The sequence below is a fragment of the Plectrocnemia conspersa genome, unplaced genomic scaffold (genome assembly GCF_051122295.1).
Source record: "Plectrocnemia conspersa isolate PC_06_02 unplaced genomic scaffold, ASM5112229v1 ptg000001l, whole genome shotgun sequence".
In the NCBI taxonomy this organism is placed as follows: Eukaryota; Metazoa; Arthropoda; class Insecta; order Trichoptera; family Polycentropodidae; genus Plectrocnemia; species Plectrocnemia conspersa.
This window is the reverse complement of record NW_028277165.1, coordinates 7,879,934-7,907,500: the sequence shown is the minus strand read 5'-3', so window position 1 is coordinate 7,907,500 and position 27,567 is coordinate 7,879,934. Positions and strand designations below refer to the sequence as shown.

Sequence of the window (27,567 nt, the reverse complement as noted above, 5' to 3'; positions counted from 1 at the left end):
AGATTCAAAACTAAACACACTGTTTCAAGGCACAATAGATAGGATGCATACGTGAGATTTTCTTTTAATACAATTTCATTAGTCTTCAAGATATGTAGTATATTTATATAATCATATCAAAAATATTATTCCACATTGTAATGAATTGTTTAAAAATCGTTTGTTTAACACAGATAAAAGCAATTTATATATGTACATACACAAAAATAAGGCCAAATATTGGTCAATGCCCTTTCACAACCGCATCGTGCTTACAATCGTCAGTCGGATAGGCTCGCCGGTTTAGGCACATTTGTCAAGCAAATGAAAAATATTCTTAAAAACACATAATAATCTACATGAATAAATAATTAATAACAACATAAACAAATCTGCGATTAAAATCATAATAGTGATTATTAATTGATGAATCAGATCTAAGTTGAACATCGTCGTTGCTGTTTCCGAGCCAAACGTGATTGTTGGTTATCGTACGAATCTAATTGTAACAATCAAAACGATATAGTCGATAATTGATTTAAAAATTATAATAATAATAATATTATAATATAAGCAATTTTTCACATTAAACACAACATCTAATAATTAAACATGTAACTATGAATAATAAACTAAGCTTGATTTTATGCTAACGATGTTCTTTACACGCTGGTGTATATTGTATAAGCTGTCATTTCAAAAAAATTGCAATTTTTCATCTGATTAATGACCTCCACATTCGCGCAGGACTCGGTTCCCGAGCGGCAATGGTGGACGATAATTGTTGATCACTTGAACGTGCCCATCGCACGGTTCATCCTCAGCAGCTCCATAAGTGCGCAGATCCCTGAACTTAGCCAGCTGAAATGATCAAAGAGTAAGTATCAACCCATATATTTATTAATATTCTGTACTTTTTAAAAAAATATGTTAGTTTTAAAGTTAAAAGGCACACCGATTGATATTTTCGCCTTTAGTAAAAATTTTAAATTGTTGTCCTATATTTAAATTTATGCCTCAAATTTGCTATAACCTAATTTTTATTGTCTGATTTCAGTCGATCTTATCATTTATATAGTTGTTATGTGACACTATAAGTTATATCACTAAATAAAATCATTGCTAACAAAAATTACAAGAGATTATTATAAAATTATCCATGATATAACAAAAATTAGAAAACAATAGTTTGTATACGTCAATACAATAAAACAATAATTGTTTGTAAAATTTTTTATGGTTAGTTAATTTTTGACTAAACAATCAGTAAAGCTAGTAAGTTAGTATAAAATGTAGAGGTACTTTAGTTTTATATACATACTAGTAAAAGTGATCTTTTATAAAAATATTTTATATTCAATTTTTACAGAACCTATTTTACAATGCATTGTAATAAACCCATATTGATATTCAACCAAAATGTTATTCAAAAGTTAAAAGTTTCATATAAAATCAGACCTTATATTAAAACCAGTGATCATCCAATTATATTACAGACCAAATAAATCAGGAGTTTCTTAGTTCGGTACTAGTTTTGCACTAGATTATGCGTTTTTTTGTTATTATTGACTTTAAAAATTAAACTATAAATGATGTTTAAAACACATATGTTGAATATCACAAATGACACACAAGGCATTTTTTTGTAGTTATTTTAAATAAAAAAAACATATTTTTTACTTACATAATTATAAAATAAAGCTTTAAACATAGCATTAAATATATATTATGTATCATAGTATATCATAAATATGAGTTTAAAGATTATTTTAGAATATTTGATGGAGTAAGTGGTGTTTTATATAAACAACACTTTTGCCCATAAAGGGAAAAAGTGTTGTTTATATAAAATGTGTAATTCTACTTTAAATCCAGTTATGTTATCTTTGTAGCAAAAATGCGGAATTGTTGTATGAAGATCACTAAAATAATTTCTTGTATCACAGAGGTGAAAAAAAGTGAACCAATCAGATATTTTTGTTTCTTGAACACCGATGGCTCGGAATCGAAAAGAGTTAAAAAGAGAATGACCAAGAAAAAAGGAGAATGAATGAATATATTATGTATACATACTTGTTCAGAAGATACTTCAATCGGTTCCTTGAACAGAATCCAAGTGACAGACTCGCTGCACGGCGGGGTGGTCAACGAGCCGGGATAAGTCCAGAAGGTTTTCTTCTCGGGGAGTAGCTTGGCCGGGTCTGGTGAATCTTTCATTGTGATTTTGTCTCCCTTGTGTGTTATGTACGGCAAGAGCTGCACTATTTTCTCAAACTCTGGATGAGCTTTTCCCACCTGAAATGTTTATAGACGGCATGACTAATGTGTATAGTGAAAAAAACATTATAAAAATGATATGGTGAATTTCTCTTGTGAAAGTTTCCAGAGCATGTGCATACAAACATACATACATATATGTTTTGGCGTTACGTAAACCATTACATATGTATATTATTTTAATGTATGTTTTTGTACTATAAAATGAGATTCAATCTACTAATTTAGTAAAAATATGATTTAAAAATATTTATATTATGCTTGCAGGCTTAAAAATAATAGTAGTAGTTAAAATACATGGCATAAGACTATATGTTTTATAAATTTTTAATAAAAATCTATGATCTCCGTCTGATAAAATGTTTCGTTTTGTTTTGCAAAATACACAATTTCATCAATGCACGAAAATTGTTGCCTTCTAAGGTGATCATTTAAAGTTCAGGAATAGATGGATGTATGATGGAACTAGATCATTTCACCCAAGTGTGTGCTAGAACGATCCTGATGTTACAATACACATTTTGTCAACACAATTCCAGCTTCTTCACGAAGTTAACATAACAAGTTAGAGTAGTACTGTATTGTTATAAAGGCAATCCACCATCAATATACTCTTTGCATATTTTTATCAGAGGATCATTTCTTTTTAGAAGGTGGTGAATCATTTCAACTGTTGCTTTGATTTTACTGATAGTGATGAAGAAACCTACATTTCATCGGTAGTAACAAATCTTTCCATAAAAATATCAGTATTTGTTCATTACATAGTAGTAAGTCGGATGACTTTTGGAAAAGAAAATGAAAAATTTCGCACTGCGATAATCATTTTCAATGCTTTTCGTCCAATGTTTAAATTCAGCTGCCCGCTTTTTGACCACTGTGTAAGAAAGACAAGATGTTCCAAAAGTGGTTTTCTATGTCTTCATGAATCTTCTTGTTTATTAATCAAATATAACATGCTAAGCTGAAAATATTATAAACCGACGAAAACAGTCAGTGAAGATGCATTTTTAAATCAAGACAGTAATAACTGTTTTAAAATCAAGATCTTTTGACTGTAAGTTTCGTTAAATGATAAAGTAATAATGACGACGTTTCAGACTAGCATTAGTGTATTAATATCAGTGTAGACTACTACAATGTAAGTGGCAACAACCAACTAGATTTAAAGTCAATATAAATTAATGAAGTTGGAATGATTAATACTAAATTCATTAAAGCACCCGTTTTGCTCCAAAAAAGAAGAAGAAACTGTTTTTTACACATGTTTATAGATACGAAATATGTTTATAGAAACAAATTGATGATTTATTTTAGGCAATCTCTTGAATTGTTGTGCTTGATTCTTATTTTAACTAATGTCTTTAATTGGTTATTGTCAAATCCTTCTTAAATTTTAGGCAAGCTCTTGAATTGTTGTGCTTGATTATTATTCTAACTAACGTCTTTAGTTGGTCATTGTCAAATCCTTATTAACCAACAGATCTACACCAAAACTAGTATACTATTTAAGTTACAATTCAAAATATGAGTTTTTGATTGTTTGACTTCAGCATTGTTTTTTGTTTATCTGCAATTTTTAACCACTTTTTGCATGTAAATTGCCAACAAAACATCGCTTCGGGAAATCACGACTTACACTAGTAATTATTATGACTTATCGGTGTATACAAAACTTGTTTTTTCCTCATGATCGCGATCATTAAACTAGCGATGGTCAGCGATGGGCAAGGTCAGTTTGCGAAACAAAAACATATAGAACAACTTGTTTATAAATACATGAAATTATCATAGATCCTTACCTTCATCAGCACTCCCAAAACTGCGAGACCATCGGGCTGTCCACCAGCTTCTTCGATACTCTTGTACTTGCTGCAATTCCAATGGACCAAATGAAGTTCAGCGGAATAAGACTGCCCATCGACAGTATGTTCCGATCCTCTACCATCAGAGCATCCCCAGTGGCAATGGAATTGAACCAACTGATAAACATCATCGTGCAAAGGTCCTCCTTTCAATTCTATTTAAAAACAACAAGAAGAAAACACGTCAACATCTCTGTAATACAAGAATTCTATATATAATATAGAAAGGGGCGTTATGTAAATCACGCAATTACAGTCTTAGAAGCCTTACTATTGCCACCTTTATGCGAGTAAATGGATTATTGCACTATGTTCCAATATAATTATGGACCTTAATAAGCTTTTTTATTTATCGGTACTCACCAGATCCTTTGCCGTTCTCTTCTACCTTCCAGCAAAATCCGGTGTTCAACAAAGAACGCGTTTGCTCGGGATTATACTTCCAAACCAGAGGAGCCATTTCAGTGCCAGATGCCGTACTCGAAGTTGCAATATCAATGGGACTTTGGCGTTCTCCTCCAGCCTCTGGAAATTTTTCGACCCATGTAGAGGGACCTGCAATAGCAAAATATAACTTTAGTATATTTTTAATGATTTATTTCAGTGATTAGTTGAGCATATTTAAAATAATTATGTATTTTTAAGTAACTTTAAACGATACACTACTATTGTATCTCATTATATACAATCTTTCAGCTATTATAGATAATCTTGGCAAGCTTCCCATTGCTTTTTGAATGGAAATCGATCTAGATACAATGGTGTGCACTTTCATTTAATGATGTTTTACGTAAAACTCTTATTCAAATAGCTAAGAATTGTATTTGGCATAACTTTTAACAGAAAACTATTATGTGGTATTTTTTTAGAATATCAGTATACTAATTAGTCTTTTATATACTAATTTAAATGCATCTGAAAGAACCATAACATATGTATGAATCACCTACATTCAATAAAATTATTACTTATAATCTAATCTACTCACAATTATGATTTACTTTCAATATAATATATTACAGACTCATATATATTTGTTATACTAATCACATGTCTTAATATTATAAAAGTAAATAAATAAGTTTATTGAAGATATAACAATGTTCTACAGGAAGCATATAAGAGTTTAAAGATTTGTATTTATATTTATGTATAATATTGTACTAAAAAGTGTCAAAATTCAATTTTGTCATTGGTTTTAACAAGTATTTGGTAAAAAGAGTCATATTAAATTAATGTTGCTTTGATTAAATATTAATAGATATGTGTTATTAAATATTTTGTGATCGATTCTGATTGACTTTTGATTGATTTTATGCTTTTTAGCTAAGTTGTATAGTTTTATAACAAAAATTTAATTATCATATGTATATGTTAAGTTCAATATTAGTTAATTAACACAATTATTTTGTGCGTGTAGTTTTTGTTGTTACATATATTAGACTCTAAATATCGGTTCTTAAATCAAAAAGATCACATTATGATATGCAGAAACTAGGCTTTAACTTTGTAGCCAGATTTATAGAAAACAATACTTTTTTACTTAAAAAATCATATAAAACCAAAAGTCAATTTTATGAAAGTTTAAAAATATGGTAAATATATATTATTTCATATAAAATAATATATTAAATTTTTGCGGTATATCATATTGTTTTTTATTTGTCATAATAAAAATATTGTGACTTTTTTAGCGACTGTAATGAAAAAAATACATTGTCTATTATAATCGATCATTTTTATTAAAATAAAATTTTAGCATATAATTTTCAAAAATAAAATCAATTTTATATTAAAATACGAGATTTAATTGAATAAAATAATGATATATAAGCATATAGTATGTAAAAAATAATATATTAAATCTTTATGGTTAACATTGACTGTGTAGCGACTTTTATACAATTAAATATTTTTTTATTTAAAATCAAAAAATTTGCTTTGCAGAAATTTAAAAAAATAGATATATCATCTAAAAATATTATTAAAAATATTTTGGAGTATTTGTAACGACTTTAACACTTTTGTTGCCGAAATATGATATTTCGACTTTTGCTACATTAGTTCAAATTTACGATTCTAGAAAAATAAAATACTTTTATTTTATTTTAAAATGTATAATTTCAATATAGAAACATACAATGATGTACAAGTACATTGAAAAATGTGCTATACATCATTGTGAATCAAACTGCAATGTTAAATATGAATTTAAAAAATAATTATTTAATTGAAACCCTATCAATGTATCCAAGACCATACTAAATACTTTGTTTTGTTGAGAAGCGAACAGTACATCGCCTGTTTTTTGGTATTCTTGTTCCACTTTTATGATTAAAAACAATACATTTCAACCCACGTTGATAGTCACAGACACGAATGGGAAGACTATAATAGAAAAAATACATCAGGAGATCATCCCATGCGCAATTATTTAATAAATCAAATTGCCAAAGTCACGAAGCGTCACTGACGATAAACGGTGTTAATTTTCTCCCGTCGTCAATCCATTTGTTTGAGCGTATGAAATTGCGTTAATTTAATAACTGCAAAATGTTATTTCTTACACCTATAAGCTTTATCACTTTTTCGAACGCGCAATAGCATACGCCTATTATTTTTAAATTACAATGCAAATGTATAATTTATTTATTGCTGTCCGTCCGTCCGTAAGCTATTGCGCAATTCCGTTTATATCCTTTGCGAAGGATGTGCCGTTTATTTAGTTGTGTAAAGTTGACCGTAATGATGCGTTTAACAGTGATATAAATCTGTCGCAGCCAATTGCGAATTTAGGCGACTGTTAAAAGGATGGCGACCCACTAAAGGATATATTGCGAGAGTTAAATGTGGCTAACACTGTAATAGGTTAATATCGTGTCGTTTATGTTCTCTATATATATACTTTTGTTGTTTAATTTGCATATTTTGTAGACGTTTTCCATATCGTAGCTATTGTAGTTTGTCTAGACAATACATATTAAATCATATATTTGATATTGACGCTTCAGTGGTTTATTTTATTTTAAAATATAGTTACTAATGATTAGTCGATTATAAATTATTTCAAAAGTGCAAGTGGCTTTAACCTTGAAGTTTTTGGCGAATTTAGTCACGTTTCAATGGTGACACGTAGATAAAATCGGGGTTAGCTTACAGAAGAGACGATCGGCATTGACCGTGAAGGATAAAATCGTCGCATTGACCAAAAAACGGAATTTAAAAGCAAATCAGGCGCATGAATGTAACTAATCACGACGCAAAAAAGGATCCGTTATCCTTATTTAAACCACCCACGTATCTATATCACGAGGAAAAACACAATACGAGTCCGACAATACAGCTATTAAACATTCCACATCTACAAAAGGCGGACTCATCACCGTGTCATGTTTATTCTGCATAATTTCCAATATGCATGTGGAAAATCGCAAGAATACTATGTACGTATGTGTATAGAGCTCGTTTAGGCGAAAATTATTTGACGAAATCGTGCGTGAAATTTTCGAATTTCGCGCCGTTCGGTGAAATTATTCGTTGCGTTTGACAAACGACATTGGGCTGCAACGATTCAATCTAATCTATTGACACTTTTCAAGGTCGCGATGAATGATAAAACACGTGGGATATGTATACGTCATGATATAAACACTGACTCATATATGTATTCAGTGATGAATATACATGCGTATTACTTAATTATTGTAATTAATTTGTACCTTCAGGCAGACATGGATATAGATAAATAAATATTTATGACAATCGCTGTTTCATAATAACTTAAGCGCAATAAGTACAGTTACAGATCTTCCAGTTTCAAGGCGATAGGTGTAATATAAATCATGGCTTAAGATTGTTCTAATTAAATTATTATTTTTTGCACAAAGCTTTTATTACATGAATACGTTTTCAAAATTAAGGTATGTTTGATGAAAACGAGCGGCAGCGAGTGAGTATTGGTCAGAACAGTAAACATTCCATTAATAACTGTCTGCAACGAATATATGTTTTAAATATCATTTATAATTGTATATTAATAAATCAAATGAATACATATTTTTTAGAATAAATTTGACCCCCGATAACCGAAAATTTGAATTATTAATTATTTTATTTAAACCAAATATTAGTACTTGTTTATCATCACGGCGCCACGCTCATGTTTCATTTTCTGTTCAAACCCAAACCTAAGATAATAAATGAACCATTATACCGTTATTATATTATTTTAGGTTAGATTTGTATTTGAGCAACAAATGTACGTTTCGCAACTGTTAAAATTGAGCGTGGCGTTGCGTTAATAAACATGTATCAAACAAAAGCAAGCCATTTTAACTTATCCTTAAAAAAAGCATTTTTTGTTTCATTTATATTGAGTTTCCTTGTAAATATTTTTTTAAACTAGAAAAAAATGATTTTAATTTTGTCTTATGCGACACACAAATTGCAACCCATCGATAAAATAATTTCAACATATGTTACTTTGAACAGCAAATGGACGTTTCGCAACTGTTAAATATGAGCGTGGCTCCGCTTTGATAATAAACAAGTACTAAACAAAATCATTGCACTTCGTCAATTAATCGCCAATACCAGCATTCTTTTATTTTATTTATATTCAGTTTCAAAATATTTAGTTGCAACCACTAAGAAAATAATTTTAACATATGTATGTAGTAAAGTCAAAATAAATCAAAACATTTGATTTTTATTTTTTAATTCCTTTTAATTCAAAAGTTATCATATTTGTCCTTTACTCATCAGGCAAAGAATAAATGATCCATCGAGCTTTAGAGTGCTCCAGATAGTCGCGATCGCGTCCCTTGTATCGGACCTTCGCGAACAAGATTTCAACGCTTGAGAACGCTTCTCTTGCACGAGCTATCCAGCTTCTCAACGAGCATGCCAAACAAAAGTATATTTACGGCGAGAGCTATGAGGAGCTGGAAAAATTGAGATTATGGTAATCTATTTTTGGTGTGCATCATATTTTTTATATTTAATGGAATAGTTCTTAATTGTATATTGGCGCATTGGGGAAACCTGTTAAATTGTTCAGTTTTATTTTAAATTATTTTGAAAATTAAAAATTGATAATAAAAATAATTATTCAGAACTACTTTGTGTGAAGTGTCACTAGTAGTACTATTTTATAAATTAGAAGTCGTCTAAAATAAAGTTTAATAAAAAGTATTTACTAAAAAAACTTATGAATTAAGTACTAGGTACGAATTATACATCAAGTACTATATTATATTTGCGTTAACACAGTCAGTTCGATATAATAATACTGTTTTTAATGAATAAATATTACTGTTTTTATTGTTAGGTGTATTATGTATAACGCAGAAAATTTTATTGAAGCATTAAACTTGCGTACAGTGAGCTCTGACGTCATGAAATTTGCATATGTATATGGGATAAATTATAGATAGATTTTGTTAGCTCTCCTGAACTACTCAAAAAAATTAAAATTCATAACTGTTTAAAAAATTATAGGGCGGAAATTAATAAAAGCAAGAATGTTATAAAATATATTTTTTTTTTCGTTAATGTTCTGTTTTAGTCTCGCGAAATTACATTTTATTTATGTTGCCGATCAACGACATATAAAAGTTAAATTTATACCACTGGCAACATTTCAATTCTGTCGCCTTTCAATGTTTGGCGGTAATATTCAAATTTTTGACACAGTGTTAACAATCGCCATCAAGGATACGGAGCGGAAGCAGTGATTAAAATTACCTTGCGGAAATTATTATAAGGCCATGGCGTGATTTACCTTCTGCGACCTTCCTTATTGATAAAAAAGCGAAGTGTCTAGATGTCATTGCCTTTTCTTTTTTTAATAAAAAAAAGTATATATGCAAATGTGTAACACAACAGGGATATAAAATTATCGATGCTTGCTTATAACAAAGCATAAGTTGAGAGGATCTTCTAAATATTTCAAACTATGTACACAGTCAGCTAGAACGAGACACTTGGGCGTGAGAAAATATCGGTATGAATATGTATGTTTTTGAGATATTTTCATGACGAATCCATAAAAAAGTGACATTTACTTGAGATATGTTTACATAGCCACTGTCGGATATTTCCAGAAGTTGTGATACAACATCGCTCTAACTGAATTGACATTTTTATCAAAGAAATAATCTAAATATGTGACGATAAACATAATGCACTGATCGGAACTGCCATATCGGTTGATAACCTTATAAACATTTATCTAAAAATAACGCGATAAATATGCATACATTATAAATAACCATAATTGATGACACATCTGCAGCAATTTTACTATGTATCTTTAGGATTGAAAAACTAAGTAAGTTTAAATAATAAATATTGTTTCTTGAAAAGAAATGCAATGAAAGTAATTAATTGTTAATAAAATTAGATATATTTATCGGAGCAATGTTTTTTTCTTATATAATATCTGTTTTTGTAAGACTAGCATTGAATCAATTATTGTATTGTCTACGTGATATATATTTATCGAATATATTAAATTATACACACACTTTACATGCACTTGTGTGTAATTGCGTTATCATCAATAAGCGCAAAACATATTTTTTCAGTAGAAACTCGATGCTTGTTAGCACCGATAAGAATAATTTATCATGAAAACGTGTGGTTAAATGACTGTTGGAGGTTTTCGAGGTCGAATTTAAGAGTTTAAACTGTTTATCTTTGAAGAAAACAATCCAAAAAAACAAGTCGATCATCACGCTAGAACAAAACGTAAATTGTCTTCCATTTAAAGTGTTGAATAATTTAATGTCGTCGCTCAATTTTAAGTAAATACAAATTGTATTTACTTCATTTACGGGAAAACATAAACGAGCATTTAAAATGCATCAAATATTATACAAATAGTAATACTGTAAATTTATTATTGCCACAGAGATAAAACATAATAAAAAAATAATGTATATGATACAAAACACATAGGTCATCTGAATTAATTTAAAAACAATCTGATTTGATGCGATTATTATAACAAACATAACATTTTCTACTTATTATAATCAATAAAATATATGTTTAACGCAAAAATTACTACTAAACAGTAGTATACTATACAATGGAAATGATAATATAACATCACATTTTCAGAATACAATTAACATTTAAAATTTGTCATTTTCAGTTCTTAAAACTAGCAAATTTTTAAGATAAACATTTATTTTACATGACTCAGAAACACGCATCAAATGTTCAAAATATAGTATTTTTTTAAGAACATATAAAGAAGAAATAATGCCAGATGTTTAAGATAAACATCCACAATATTTTATCGATCAGACTTATGATCATCATTATTTTATTTTATCTGTTTTTAAGTTTTTAATTAATGGGCTATAAAATAATAATGTTATAGCATGTGTTTGTCATAAGAATACATTGGCTTTTCTTCCCGAAACATTTAAGTGTGAGCACTGTCAAAATAACTGTGACACATTAAATTAACTATACAGTTACCATTGCGATAAAACATAATTACTAGACAACTAACTATAAAATCATACTTCGAATCATCGTAAAACTGTTAAAGCACAATCAAAGTTTATTATGCGATATCAGAATAGTATCGTTATATAATCATCTAAGATAATCTCTCTTTGGTTATTTTTTTAATTAAACACACTCAGATAATACATATTTTTATAGTGATATAAAATCGTGTCAATCACAATAGTGTTTCCTGTTATTATTCAATAGATATATAACAAAAATCGGCACTGAATAGGTGTAATTTTTTATTTGCAAATTGTACATGATCACAATAAAAATCGGAAGAGGATATGTTTTTTGCTGAAAATATATTTTTGATTGCTCAGTGCCACTATATGTTTTTAATGCTAATGTATTTTACTAAAATATTATTATAATAAACGTAGAAAAAACCGTTTAAGAAGCAATGAATAATGCACTGTTTTTGACGCAATTTGTTTTAATGCACTTGATTCGAAATATGTTATAATTATTCTAAATAAAAAATACTCATTTAATAAGAAAGATGTATAAATAAAAATGCTTGATAATCATGGCGGTAATTTATTTTATTTATCTTTTATCTTATAACCTTGCAGAAAAGAGGTTAAATATCATTAATGAAAGTATACAAAAGAAATTATTATAATCAGCTTTTTATCATTATCTAACGTTTGTGATATGATAATATCAAAGTCGACGGAAAACAGCAAAACGTCTGATAATTCTGTCGTTTGTTTTTTGAGGCAAACAAACTTTACGGCCCTGTGTTAAGACTCTTTTTCAATTTCTTCATTATAATGTTACAAGCAAACACAGATAAATTTAACAGCAGCTTAGTTATTTTTTTTAGATTTTTTATTCAAAGGTAAAAAGACGTTACACTGACGTCAATCAAATACGATAAAAATATATACGAGTACTACGTGGCAAATACTTATTTTATTATCTTTGAAGTGCAAATATGCCAGCCAGAGATTCACAAGATTTTTCTTATGTTTATTTATTGCTAAAAAAATATTTTATGCAAAAAATGTAAATTTTAACTTAGTAAATGCTTGCGTTGCATTCGTGATAAGCTATTAACACCAGCATTAAATTATTGAGATGCTTTTAAATATACACAATACATAATATTGAATTCGTGACGTAAAATCAAAAGCAGATGTATTATTATTTAATCAAAAATTTAACACTTAAATTAATATTTTACACTAAAAACGCTCTAATCCGTTAGCTAGTAAACCGTAAAAATAAATCAGCGATTTTATCAATAGTTTACTTGAATGAGAATTATAGATCCTTTGATTAATAATCACTATTTTTTACTTAAGTACATAAGTAATATTTAAACACATTTTAAATTTTTTTACTTACAATTTTATAAATATTTATGGGGTCTAAAACTTAATCGCGGATTTAAAAAAAAATACTAGAAATCCCTTCGCTTTTCTCTGATTATTTTTATAAATGAAAAACATATTTGTAAACTATTTATTCATTAAAAATAATGTGCAATATAAACAAGTCATGTAGTGAGAATTTATTTATTATTTTCTTTAAAGAAAATTGTACGCTAGTTGATTTCCAAATTATTTTATCTTTTAAATTTAAGTTATTTTCCACGAAGCCTAATATTCAAAGTGTTTACTCATTTTCCTTATCACAGTGGAATTCGCACGTGACACTTCAGATACGACCACATCAAGTGCTTGTTTTTCATTCTTACACATTTTCAACATAATTAGAAAAAAACTACTTCAAAAATATTTATGACATGTGTAACACTCGAGAAAACGATTAAGATAATTGTTTTCAGAAGACACCTATTAACTTTTTAAACAATAATTGCAGTCTTGTTAATTTTAAGTAAGTATTGCTCATGTATGTTTAAAGCATATTTAAAAAATAAATAAATACATTTTAATTGAACCATTCCAGGCTAGTAATATAGATCAATCATGGCAATATCATTGATTAAGATAATAAGTGCATGCTTGTTGTATATTGCACATGAAGCACATACGTATTTCGTTTATCGATCGACCTTAATAAACGAGTGCATGGTCGATAATCAAAGAATCTAGAATACAATAAAATATTATTACAATAATAATAATAATAATGTATTTTCAATGATGAGACATTGTTGAGCACATCTGTGAGTTGTTATTTACATGTTTTTGCATGCATTTTTTATTGAAAAGAGCGCGTTCATTAAAAAATCTAATCCATATGTAGTTTTTTTGTATCTTAAGAACCCGTCTGAGGCTCACAAAATTTGATATGCCTTTATAATAATCGGAAGGAGTTATTATATCAGTGTTATTTTATAAATATTAAGATAATGATGTATGAATGGTAAAATATTCTATAAATATTTTTCTTTCTAATGTGACCTGATTCTAAACGGTAAATAAAATTAAAGTAAAAGTTGCATTTCACTGCATTTAAATAAAATAACGTCAATGACAATATCAACATATGTATTATATATCTGCCACACTTTGAGGGACACTCTCAATGTTTAAACTAAAATTATCAAGAATACTCTTTAAGATGTTTTTTTAACTGATCATTGTACTCTTTTCAGCTTTAAATAAACTTAATATATAATTTATATTATTGTTAATAAAATACAATAGTGTTTTTAGTGATTTTTCAAAAAAGTTTTAAGAACAGAGAATTTTACCGAAAATTTTCTGTAAATATATTTTGTAATTGTTTTTTTTTAATTTAAAAATAAACGATTTTGATATAGATACGAAAATACAGTATTGTAGTTTATCAAAATGATCCTTAAAATCCAGTCAATTGCTTCATATTTTGTCAAAATGGAGGCTTCAAAATACGATGAATTTTATTGAAAATTTTCAGAAATTTAGCAATATTTTATGAAAACTAATGACATTTTAAATCAGGATATAACTCTAAATATAATACTAGATATAATGCTGATTTTTAATGATATATTTAGAAGAAGAAAAATTGTCACAAATCATATAGTTTGTGACAATTTTTATACTCATTTTTTACTTAAAAATGTATGATTATAATAGAGATGCAACAATTCAGCTTTAATAGATGAATTTATTTTATTTATATTATTTATTCTGTGACAATAAATTTATTTTGGTGGTCTACTGTATATAATCATAAAATGATTAATGATTATATACAGTAGACCACCCAATAATACGGTCAATTGGGGATGTGCTCTTTGGATGGCCGTTACTTTGTCTGTGAGCGGGCCAAAGGGAGGATATATCTCATCACACGCGTCTGACTCATACGTACGTATTGCAAAAAAATATACGAATATTTTCTAGTCCCCAACTACACGCACCCAAATAAAACGTCTCCAATTTACCGTGTTATTGGGGGGTTTATTGTATTTTAAGTAAATTTGTAGCATTTTTCTGTTTTTTTTTTCACAAATAAAATAATTTTGATAAATAAATGTAATATATTATATTACAATATATCATAATGAATCACAAAAACCAAGCAATTAATTAGTATTTTAACAAAAATAATATTAAAAAGAAAAATTTAAATAAAGCATATAATTCATGTAATAATAACATTTTTTGTATAATTATATAGAAGCAAACTCGAATAAAAATATTTACATTATAACTTAATTAAATGTATAATTTCAAATATAAATCTTATATTTATGGGAAAATATTGTTGTATAGTTTTATTTATAGACTTTAACCTATTATTTTTTAGTATGTACAAATATCGATAAATGTTTAATCTGTGATTTCATAGAGAAGCTGATTTTTAATTAGTGTGTAATTTTACATTTTGTATATACGAGACATCATTTTATCTCTAAATCAAAAGAAATGTACAATGTTATCAACGATTATATATTTAATGAATATATAATCATTTACAAAAATATGTTCAACGGTTTAATTAATCAGTTAGGGAAAAAGAATTTTGCGTTTTCCTCATTTTTTTATTATATATTGCAAAGTTCAATACAACTAAAAGCAAGTTTTTTGTGTGATATAATATTTCATAATATGTATGTACAAAAATTATGTAAATTACATTGTAAGAAATTTATTAATTACAGCTAAAATATTATTATTTAATCTTTGTTATAGGATGGAATATGTTTATGAATAACCTGATGGGGTCCTAAAAGTTTCTCTGGCTATGAACACACCGGAAAGTTTAAACAAGTGTTCAACATGCATATTTTGCATACAAATCACAGGTCAAATGACACATTGCATCCGATTTGAATAATCAAACGAGCTCAATTGCCCGAATGAACAGACGTCAGAAGTAAACTCGTGAGATAAGATGCTTCGTTTCCCGGAAAATCACAATCAAAAACAAACAACGACGCTTTTTCATCATATTCATAATGCTCTACAATTACTGTAGAGACAAGCATTGTTACCGGTTTAGTGATTTGCAAAAAGCGACATATTTGCCTCGGAAGAAAAAAATACACAGATGAAAAACGCAATAACGGAAAATTACTTTATGTAAATGTTATTATTTTTCTTTCAGATTTTATGGGTTTAAAATAAACATACATTTACCGATTACGTTATTCACTTCGAATGAGTGGATGCTTTTGAAGTTGTTCATTAGTAAGCTATTCATGTAGAGAAAAATTTATATTTTTCTACGAATGGGTGGAAATGATTGGATAACGCGTCAAAATTATATACTGAAAGTTTAATGAAAGAGCTTGTAAAATTGCAGATCTGTTCAATGTCAATTTGATCTCAAAAATAATATATGTATATATATCTTCTCTTCACTGTATAAATACCTATGATATATAGGGTAAAGCGTAGTTCTGAATTTTGTTTCGAGATCGATTTTTCCGTTGAATTGTACATTACTTGAAGGTTGGAAGCTATAGTACAATTTAAAACATTGAACGATACATCTCCACGTATGATACAATACAGACACAATGAAATAAGTAGCTACCGCCTAACATAATATAAAAAACATTAGAGATTAATCATAAAAAATGTTTAAATTTTTTTATAATTTCAGAAGAAAATTTATCTTCTAGCTTGTCTCCGAGAGACATTATAATAATAAACAACATCTTAATAATTCCTAAAATAATACAGGTAAATCCTAAGGGTATTCCCCATGTTAACATTAACATAAGTAACTCTTAAACCGGTTGTTAGATTAAGGAAACTAATGATTTTATAAATTTGGGCTACTTTTATATATACAGTAGCGATCTTTTTAATATAATATAATTGTGCGTAGATTAAAACCGGTATCGGTACTCGGATAATATTTTTTTTAACAGTTGTGTTATTTATATGCCCTTGATTTTGAACGAGAATTTTATAAAATATTTTATTTTTATAAAAGTATTTTATTTTAGTACAACGAAGTACGTTTAGTAAAAATAAATAAAAAAATATATCTGGCATTAAGTTAGAGAATATGAATCAATCGATGCCAGAACACCAATGACATTACACAGAAAATAATTTTTAGAATTCTCATAATGTTTCATAATAAACACATATCGTTGGAAGCTAATTTTATGTGCGATATATATTATTTTAATGATAATATTTTACAAGAGTACCTAATCCTTCCTATATCATTTTATTATACCTGTATGAAGGCTATAAACTCGATGTGACAGTGACGACTTTATGACTGAATACATCCTTCCTGATAACACTGTTTGGATAAAAATAATAGACTTCTTGTCAACTTGGTCTTGTATGAAAATAAACTTAAGTAATCTTAGCTTATATCATACTTTATAACCTATAGCACATTAGCCCATTAATAAACCTAGCGAAGCGTGTCTTCAATAACCGCATTCGTTTGTGTCAAACAGTCTATAATTCGTATCCAGAAAGAAACACGCGATCTCAACTATTGTAGAAACTATAGCAAAACACATCGCAGTATTTAATTGGTTACGTCTTCGATAATTATCTTCAAAGAGCGGTCGTTAATTGGCCTAAACGCCTGCCATAACCGACTTTATCCGCTCGCCGCTTTTCCGCTTCGTGAAAAGCGAAAAGTTTGGAATCCACTGGTTTTGAATGATATACGGGCGCAATCGAGAGCACATGTTCGGTGATTCATTACAAATTATAATAACAATTGGACTATCGCTCGTGTTTTTGCAGTCAATAAAAAAACAGCAGTTCGTTGTTGATTTTTTAGAAAATTGTTAATAAAGAATTGAAAAAATGCGTCATAAACATTGTTTCAATTATATAGTCTTGTCATAAAAACCAAGTTTGTTGATCACTTGAATTCTATGATATAGCTGCGACTTCTGTGAGAGTCCTGATGGACTATATGATCCATACTTCTTTCTGATAATGCTCATTTAACACAAAATAATCGCCTACATATAAATTAAATTCAGCGCTAGGTACATCAGCAAACAACGCCGCGTGTAACCTCTACATACATACATATGTATAGCTATAATATCGAATCAAACAACGCTGGAGGATAGAGTCGCACCAGAATCTGTGTGAGGGTGAGGATAAAACTCGGGACGGAAAGAGATGGAGAAAACTCGTCCTGTTGGCCATGGCCCTGTTGGAGACTAGCATAAGTGTGTACTTCTGAAACCAAATCCTTCGTTTTGTTTGATTTATTTTTTATGTTATTTAATTTAATCACGGAAAGAGATTATGCCGATGACATATGAAATTCTTTTCAAAAAAGGTGGAATCGCCTATCCATCGGCATCGAACATTTTAGATCCGAAATAGGGTGACAACGTGATTGAAACACGGTGTAAAAATAGTGCGGTTCATTAAAACTTTAAGAGCAAAGGAAGGACCAAAAATTCCATATACATATGTTCCGTGATTGCAAATCGCTGGTGAGGGAGTCTGTGGTGAACACATGTGTCACTACAAAAAATTGAGTTTTCTTTGGCACAACACGCACACTAAGATCCGAAAAGTAGTATTATTAGGTTGTTTAATAATTGCGTTTTTTTCTCTAATGAAAATATCATTTAATCATATTAATTTTCATATATTCTTAACGTGCATTAATCGGTACAATATTAAAAATGTTTTCACTATGCGTTAAAAATAAGAATAATATACCTAGCTCTTTATTTAGTGCGCGTATTTTTTCTTTATTTGTTGTAATTACTCATAAAATATTAATTTTAGTAAAAATATAAAATTGCATATTGAGAAGATGAACGTAACAGGTGTTCGCGCAAATTACGTCACCAATGTCTAAATAAGAATATATACACTTTAATTAGACTGTGCTAACATACGGATGAAAAACATCTACTCTGAGCCTAAACTGTGTTGACTATTAAAAACTGTAGATGATGGAGCGATTTTTTATTATTAAGGCGTCGTCACAACCACGAGCTTTATGAACTCCACGCTGAGTGTCATACATATCTATTCTACACAATTATTAAGTCCGCGAACTTTACGGGCGGCTGCTGAAATATCGTCGTAGCGTGTACAATCGCCGGAAAATCAGGCGGAAACTTGTTGCATCGCAATGTACGAGTGTGAATTGTGATTTCGAGCAATTCTTTTGTCACTCTAATAAAGCCGTGACCGGACAAATTGCGTCTCCTAAAAAGAGGGTTACGACCCCGCACCAATGAGGCTTCGCCCCTCTCTCCACGCCCCGGGGGGGACCCCTGATTTATACTGTGTACACAGGAAACTGAAAGAAAAGGCACGTTTTCTCTTTTGCTATTGCACTGATTGATATGTAAATTGAAGATATTAATTTTGAAACTTCTGGACTTCAATTAATAAGATTTTTTCGTATATGTAACAATAATAAGTAATTATAAAGATGATCAAGTTTAATTTTAAAATATAATACGCTCGTAAAAAATATAAACGATTTTAGTTAGAAAGTGTAGAATGATAAAACATACATAACCGTCTAGGCTTTATTTATATTATTATTATTATATTATATAAACATGCGTAAACATGAGTTACAGTTCTACACAAGACGCCTTTCTAAAAATGTGCTTATTTGAGAATAACGATTTTTTGACCGATTAGTGCATTGTTTACAGATGTAGATCTATTACTGTGTGCTGATTTCTAAAACAATATTGGAATACAAAAAAATGTGTATGAAACTAGCAATTAAAACTGGGAATATTAAGTGTACTGAAAATTGTGTCAAAAAAGTGCACCTTCAAGAATAGTAGTAGGTTCTTAGATTGGTTAGAAGAATATGTTTTTTCCATATCTAGCAGTCCTGTTTTTATTAATTCACACCCTAATTTTTTTAATTATCTAACTTCTGCGAATGTACTTCGCATCTCTAAATTTTATAAAAAACATGATTGTAGCGTGTCGCCAAATTCTAGGAATAACTTTGATGTGCCATTGGTGAAAAAAGACTACCGAGCTTTTAATAATTATATCTCAAAGCATAGTTTTAAATATAGGGTAAATTTATTAATTAAACTTTTAAGTAATTGAAAACTTGTTTCAATATAACCTGACTTTGCAAAACTTTATATTCACCACAAATTTTACAGAAAAAGTATATAGTGGACCAATGAAATATATTAATAATCTTCTGTTCTAAATCTTATTTTGTTCAATTATGGGTAAAAAGTATTCAAGTAGTACTAGTAGTGTATTAGTAGTATGCATTATAGTTCTAGAATATAGTAATATATATAATAGTAAAATTAAAAGTTCCGCGAAACAATAATAATTTTTTTTTTAATTATAATCTTGAGTATAGCTATAATAGTTATTTTAATTTTATTTTGAGCATTATTTTTTCTTTTGATTTAATAACTTATTATTGTACATATCAACAAAATTGCCATATAGTGCGAAGAAACACACACAAACGATTGCTTGAATCGATAATAATTCAGTAGTTTACAGACAGAAAGCTTGCGCCTCATTTAAACTTGAATTTGTTATAAAATACAAGTTGAAATGCAGTTTAAGTAAATTTAGGATAAGTAAATCGAACGTATATATGTATCGTGGGCTTTAGAGCTAATCCAAACTTGCCATCTCTTTCTTAATTATGAATAATGATGAAATGGATGGCCCTCGAACTGACTGTGTTAACGCAAATTGAGTGTAGGTTTGCTAGCAATACCATTCTGCCATCAAATGTTTCAAAATGTCGACATTTACAAAATGTATAAGCCTTTTAAAAATTCCCACAGAGAAAATTAAAAAGGACAAAAATGTTTTGAAAAATAAATTTTGGAAAATTATTTGTTTTTTATTATTTAGTTTTTTTTTATTATTATTTATAGGTAAATATTTGCCTATTTGAAATTTTTACTTGAAAATATCTCAGCTAAATTTATCAGACTGGTCAACAACCTTTTTTCAAAACGGTGATTTTTAAAAATCATAAAAAAGTATAGAAAAAGATTTTCATTATAAAAATTAAAAATATTTTTTTATAATTTTATTGGTAATAAACTTTTTTTAAAAAGAACGGTAACTGCTGTAGATTTCTAAAAAATATATCAATCTTGTAATTATCTTAAATGGAAGTTATTAAAAAAATCTCCATATTCAGTTAAAAAACATTGGAGAAAAATTCATAAAAATCTATAATATAAATATATATAAAAAAAAAACAAACTGAGATTCAGTTTTGTTGTACTATATATAAAAAGTTTCATTTAATTAGAAGATGTGCGTTAAAAGACCAAACGAACTCTTAAAAAGTTGTACTAACCAATTATTGTCTATCCTAAAAATCAAGTGATAAACAACTAGTTTTATTTTCAATTTTGCAACATAGACAGTTATTTATATCAGCGACTAAGATAATTTAAATTAGATTCATAGAATTTTTATTATGTGAATTTCCAATTTTTAATCAGCTAGTTTAAAATTTATTTTTTTATTTTTGTCTAAAATGTCGTTGAAAAGCAAACATTCAAATTAGATGCAAATATCATTTTGTAAATTTGTTAACAGGCAAATCAGTGCTTTTCAAACATTTAATTAAGAATAAGATCCAATTTCACACACACCAGATTTGTACGAAGTTTTTCTTAAAAAAAGTTTTTTTTTGTATTTATTTCAAAAAAATAAGATATTAAATATAATAGTATACATTTTAATATTAATAAAATGTATTTATAAATAAAATGCGTGTACTTGTAGCAAATTATATAAATATTATACGTTAACTAGAGTTAAACAACATTATTTAAAAGAACCTTGAATGTGTTCCGCTATTGTGTTTTATTCTTTTATATATAAATGATAGAGCAAGGTCATGGATGAATATAATTTATGTACAGAATAACAAAAAATGTATATTTACTCTAGAAACCTACTTAGATTTATAAAAAAAAATAGTTATTGAAATTAACAAGTTACTTAAGAAAATTAGGTCTTTGCCAATAAAAATATTTTTTCTAGCTCAAAAATATATATTTTACTTTAAAAACTTAACCATCGGATTTTTTTTGATAATAATTTTCTATCGATAAAATAGATTCTATTATTCCCGTTTGATTTACGTGATTAGCGCCAGTTATGATGCAAAAAATCGCAATAATTCATTTTTAGCCAGCAAAATTCGTGACGCTCCGACCTGAATCCGGTCTAAATCTGAAGATTTTCAGATAAACAAACATTCTTGAGATGCATTAAGTACGTGGTAATATGCACAAATGAGCCGTGACATCAGTGAAATACGTAAATGTCCTATATTTTAACTAAATGTGCTGCGATCGAGGACAGTTTCAAGATCGTGACTCAAAAGCGAAGTATATTTTTTCAGATTTAATTTTAGAACGGAAGGTATGATCAGTTAGAAGTCTTCTAACGATACTAGAACGGTTGAAGGGTGAACACAATTTATGAGATGACTAATACCCAATTGCTGCTGGTAGAGGGTGTAAGCATTGAATAAACATTTTACTTCCCGTACAGTAATTCTAAAAGAAGTAAAAATAATATTTATTAGTATTTTTTTAATACGAATGTATAGGCATTGATTTTATTTTTGTTACTTATACTACTCATAAATATTGTTAATATATTTTATTAATAAACAAATTTATAAGTTGAGGAATAATATTTTATTGCCTATTGATGTTACGCTCTGAACACAGTGTGCTTTGTTTTGTTTTCTGAATTAAGTAAACAATCGCGATATTTTCACAAATAGTATGTTGAAGTAGCGTATGTATTATCTCGAATTAATTCTAAGTACATCTTTAAAAATGTTGAAACTGAGCATTTATATTGCTGTTTTTAATACAAATCTCTAAAATTTAGATTTATAAATAACAAATACTATTGCTATTTATATATATATAAAATTCAATCTATCTAAAATAAGCCGTAAGCAATTTTTTATATCTGCTACTAAACTTTCACTGACAAACAAAAATGCGTAGGAAAAAATGGCACAAAAAACGAATCTACAAGATGCATTGTTTTCGTTATTAACATTCAATTAAACTAAAGAAGCTTATTTATATTTATGTTGGAACTGAACATATAAGTTTATGTATTTTTTAATAGTAGAAGAAAAGCAGTGCATTTATATCAATATAAAAAAATATTGTATATATTTTCAAAACAGCCGAAATCGAGTGACAGCTATAATATTTTACAATAATTGTGTTTGATGCTGTTGTTGAATTACATTTTACGTTCAGTAAAGCACAGTTTGAGTATCACTGCCAAAAAGTTGTACAGTCACTATTTTAGAGATAATTTATTCTTCTACAGTAAATCCTCAAATTGAGAAATATGATATTTTTCTTTACAATTAGCATTATAGATCTGCAAAACCTTTTAAACAATAACTAAGCAATTAAACAATGATGTCAGTTTTTTCGGCTGATTACAATCGGTTGAGTCACTGTCATGTGACTCTGACCTGTCGAGTTAAGACAGTGATTTATTATGTGCGAAATTTTTGTCCATGTGCGAAAATTTCTAAATGGCATTTTCGTTAAAATTTTCCTCTTCAGTTATTCAACATCTTTTAATATCTTTCAAATTGTTTTAAGTGTGCAATTTGAAAGTATAAATAATAAACTCTTCTCGGAAAATTTAAACTTTTCGTGGAGAATTGTTTTTTATAAACCAGTTTTTATCAACTTATTTTTGAATCAGGACTACTTGTTAAAAACAACATCGTCACTATTGTTTGAGAATGACCTCTGCGGCTTGATGAATATTATATCCATATGTATTCAAGAAAACATTAAGAGTAAATGTTATTATTATATAATTATACTGTATTTTGACATCTGACCTTCATGTATCAATATTATATTGAGAAATGAATTTTAATTATTATATTGGATGACAATTACATTATAACATACTACATATGTACACAATGCTAATAAAGTAATTACTTAATGTATATTAATAACTTTTATGACAACAGGGTCATATTGTGGTTAGCATTACAAAAAAAATCACCGTTGAGTCAATAAAGGATATGTCTTTGAGATATAATTGAAGAGATTTCAGGTAGTTTAAAGAGTATTTAGATAAAATCTGTTGAATAATATAACGCTTTAGATTAGATATGTTCTACTTGTATATTTTTTTAAGATGAAAACATCAATCAACAACGGGTTTTAGCACATAATAATATATTAGCATAGTGTAAAATTTTCCATTTGTATTCCATACACGAAGTAAACTTTTAAAATGCTTAAAATCAATTTGTCACAATTACAAAATTTTAACGACGCCTTTTAAGAAGCCAATTTGTCATGAACGATTACCCACATATTGTGCTGAAATAAATTATTCGTATTGTGGTGTCTTTGTGCGTTAAAAATATAAATATTTTAGATACATTTTGACAGAATAATAAAATAACACAAGGGAAATGTTTGTTTATATGTCATAAATATTTTAATGGTTTTATTCATATTTCCATTAAAAAATCTGAAAAATTGGTATTGTAAATATCTGGGTTAAGTTTGCTTATTAGCCAGTTTAGTCCACCATCTTGGTTCAAAATGGCGTTTGTTGATTTTTTAAGTTAAAGAAGAAGAAAAATCGTAAAAAAGTTAATAAGCAAAAATGTTTTCAAGTATATTTTTTTTATTTTGTTTTTATGGAATATAACGGTTTTTGTTTAATACCGTATTTTAATCAGATTTTCATCATTGTTTCAAACAAAATGACTTTGAAAAATTAATATAAAATTTCTTGGATGAGTCTGCTAAGCTTGTTTCAAAATGGCGGTTATTAAAAAAATGTAATTTCGTTTAAAAATCAAACAGAAAAAATGTAAAACTGTTAAAAATTTTATGTAATAAAAATAGTAAAAATACAAATATGATGTGATATAGCGGTTTATGAGGACACAATAAGTGCGGTAGTTTTACTCATATTGCCATATTTTTTTGTAAAATAGCCACAATAAATATCTTTGATAAGTTTGTTAGCTAATCTGAGCTGCCATTTTGTTTTTAATCGCGTTTTTACAAATGTCCGTTTATTAAAGTCCGTTAAATCTTAAATGTTTTTAAATAGAAATTAAAATATTTATTTTGTTATGATTTTTTGTCAAATTACTTTCGCAGTTTTTATAAGATTTCATATTCTAAAAATGAATCTTACAAATATATTACCTCAGATCGATAGGCAGTAATTCAAATATTAAAGAAATGAAAAATAATCTTGTATAATTATAAATATAATAAATAAACTGCCGCAGTATTGATAATTAAATTGTTAATATCTCAGCTTACTTCGTTAGCCAGCGTGAACTGCCATTTTGTTTTAAAATGGCGGTATTAAAGAAAAATCATCGGAACTCGCTAAAAAAAAACTTATTTTGAGAAAAAAGTTAAAAAATGTTTTATTTTATGTAGTATATAACGATTTTTAAATGACAAGATAACTCCTAGTTAAAAATATATTATAATAGAAACTGTAATAAAAATCTAATACATAGTATGTATTTTTATTATTTTTTTCCGTGTGTTTTTTTGTAATAACTGCAGCTTTAACCATATTTAATGAAACTTTTCTGAAAACAGACCTAATAAATATCTTTGCTAAGTTTGTTACCCGGCCTGATCCGCCATTCTGTTTTTAAATGGCGGTTATTCAGAAAGAAGCGTAACTTTGCAAAAAAAAAAAATCGTTATTTTTGCTGTTTTTGTCGGGCAGAATTGTAGGTCGACTTTTTTAAGAAATATGTTCATACAATTTTACATTTTTAATCAAGATTTTGAATCTCAGTGTGAAGTTGTTATCAAAGTACGCAAATAAATAGCTTTTCTCGTAATTCCAATTAATTGAAGTGAATTTTCTGGCAAGCGTCAGTGCGATCAATTCTGATTTAGAAATAAACTCGTTACTTTTACATTTTTCACGAGACAATCGAAAATAAATAACACAAATTTAAGCTGGGTGCAGTCACAAAAAACACTGATAAGCTCTACCTGTAACGAAAAAGGAGTCCTATTGTTTACCTTCTATACATTTGCATTGAAATTTTAGTCACGGTTTTAAGAAGCGAATCGAAGTTTATCCACGAAACGTCAATCAATGTGCGATTACGCTTTGTAGAACGGAAGTAAATCAAAACACTATTTCTAGAAAGTAGACATATGTGAAGTACTTTCGCGGTGTTAAATAAAGATTTCGTCAATCGAACGTCACAGAAATTCGTAAGTAAACATATCGTTTAACATTTTGATTATTATTGGCGATTGTGTTTGCTATTAAAGGCTGCTCGAAGGTTGAAATTTTAAATTCTCAGAATTTAAAACAACTTTTATGGCTTCGTAGACATATTTGCGTTTTCCTCGTTTGTCGACATTGAAATTTCATTAAATTATAATGTCATTTTGAATTTGCTGGGGGCGCCATCTTGTTTACAAATCTCAAACGTGCGATTTTTTTTAAATGTTGGCAACGACTCGAAAACGCGGCGTCCATTACTCGAATTAATTTGAATTTAATGTATTTATTTTTAAATCGAATCGGCCGCAATAACGGCGAACGCCATGTATGCACAACGGCGATTGCGATCCTTTTCGCCACTATTGCCACAAAAAATGGGAAGAATAAATGCGCGTCGAAATAATACGAAAACAAGTTTGAGCCTGTGTGAGAGCGTGCCTTTACACCATATATGCGCCGCACACTAAAGCCGTTTTCGATCAAAGCCGATTTCGTGATGTATCGCGGCCACAGCGACTGGAGGGAGTAACAGAGATGTATTGTAAACGAAGTTTGCGTTCGAAAAATTTATACGCACAATTTATTATTTATGTCGATAAAAATGAAAAATGGAAATGAAATAAAATTTAGCATCACTCACCGTTGGCAGTAGTGTATCCCCAATCGTCGCTCATTTTAATTTTTTTAACAATTATTTTTTAGCTCGGAAAAATATGTCTTTTTCAAAGAATTTTTTTTCAGATATAGCCTTTGATTTTATGGTTTGACGATAAAAATATTCAGGACTGAAAAGGTCCGCTCGTTCGTGTCCTACACGACCACACTCGCTATACTGTACTGAACTCTGGTGCTACAGGTCTGCAGGCAACCAACAATAACTCCCTCCTCCATCTCTGGTGGCCCATCGCTAGGCGAGTCAGTCGCTCTCAACAATCGGCGCCGGGGCCGCACGCTAAAAACACAAAAAACGAGTGAAAAACGCGAAAAAAATTGAAAATAAAAACAGTATAAATTAATAAATATGCGCATAAATCATTCGAGTGTCAATCGCTAATGTTATTTGCAATTTGCATCGAAATTTAATTGCGCACTATTTTTTCGATTTAAATATTGTTTAGTCGTCTCTTTTTAATGCTTACGATTCACAATACGTCGGAAAGAGATAGACACAAAAATCTGCCTCGTATTTTAACTATACGAAATGTTACAGACAAGTTTAATAATTTGGGAAAGATTTGTAAGCTCGACGCACCTGTATGTTTACAAAGGAAACG

General features: G+C 28.5%; 1 protein-coding gene and 1 long non-coding RNA gene across 2 annotated transcripts in view; both read right to left on the bottom strand.

Moving 5' to 3' along the window:
* The window catches only part of CAH1 (carbonic anhydrase 1), a 27,261-nt gene extending 122 nt beyond the window's left edge, over positions 1 to 27,139 (bottom strand). The window contains exons 1-5 of the mRNA XM_088200270.1: positions 26,934 to 27,139; positions 4,485 to 4,676; positions 4,059 to 4,276; positions 2,053 to 2,274; positions 1 to 840 (exon numbers count right to left, since the gene is read on the bottom strand). The exon at positions 1 to 840 is cut by the window's left edge and continues 122 nt beyond it. Coding sequence (XP_088056396.1) covers positions 703 to 840; positions 2,053 to 2,274; positions 4,059 to 4,276; positions 4,485 to 4,676; positions 26,934 to 26,967 — 804 coding nt within the window. The 5' untranslated portion in view covers positions 26,968 to 27,139 and the 3' untranslated portion in view covers positions 1 to 702. The remainder of the gene's footprint in view (positions 841 to 2,052; positions 2,275 to 4,058; positions 4,277 to 4,484; positions 4,677 to 26,933) is intronic.
* LOC148238642 (uncharacterized) lies at positions 8,513 to 26,758 on the bottom strand. The gene is made up of 2 exons (XR_015811684.1): positions 17,401 to 26,758; positions 8,513 to 17,318 (listed from the first exon to the last, which is right to left on the bottom strand). It is a non-coding gene; the product is annotated as an uncharacterized LOC148238642 (long non-coding RNA).
* Positions 27,140 to 27,567: the final 428 nt, after the last annotated feature.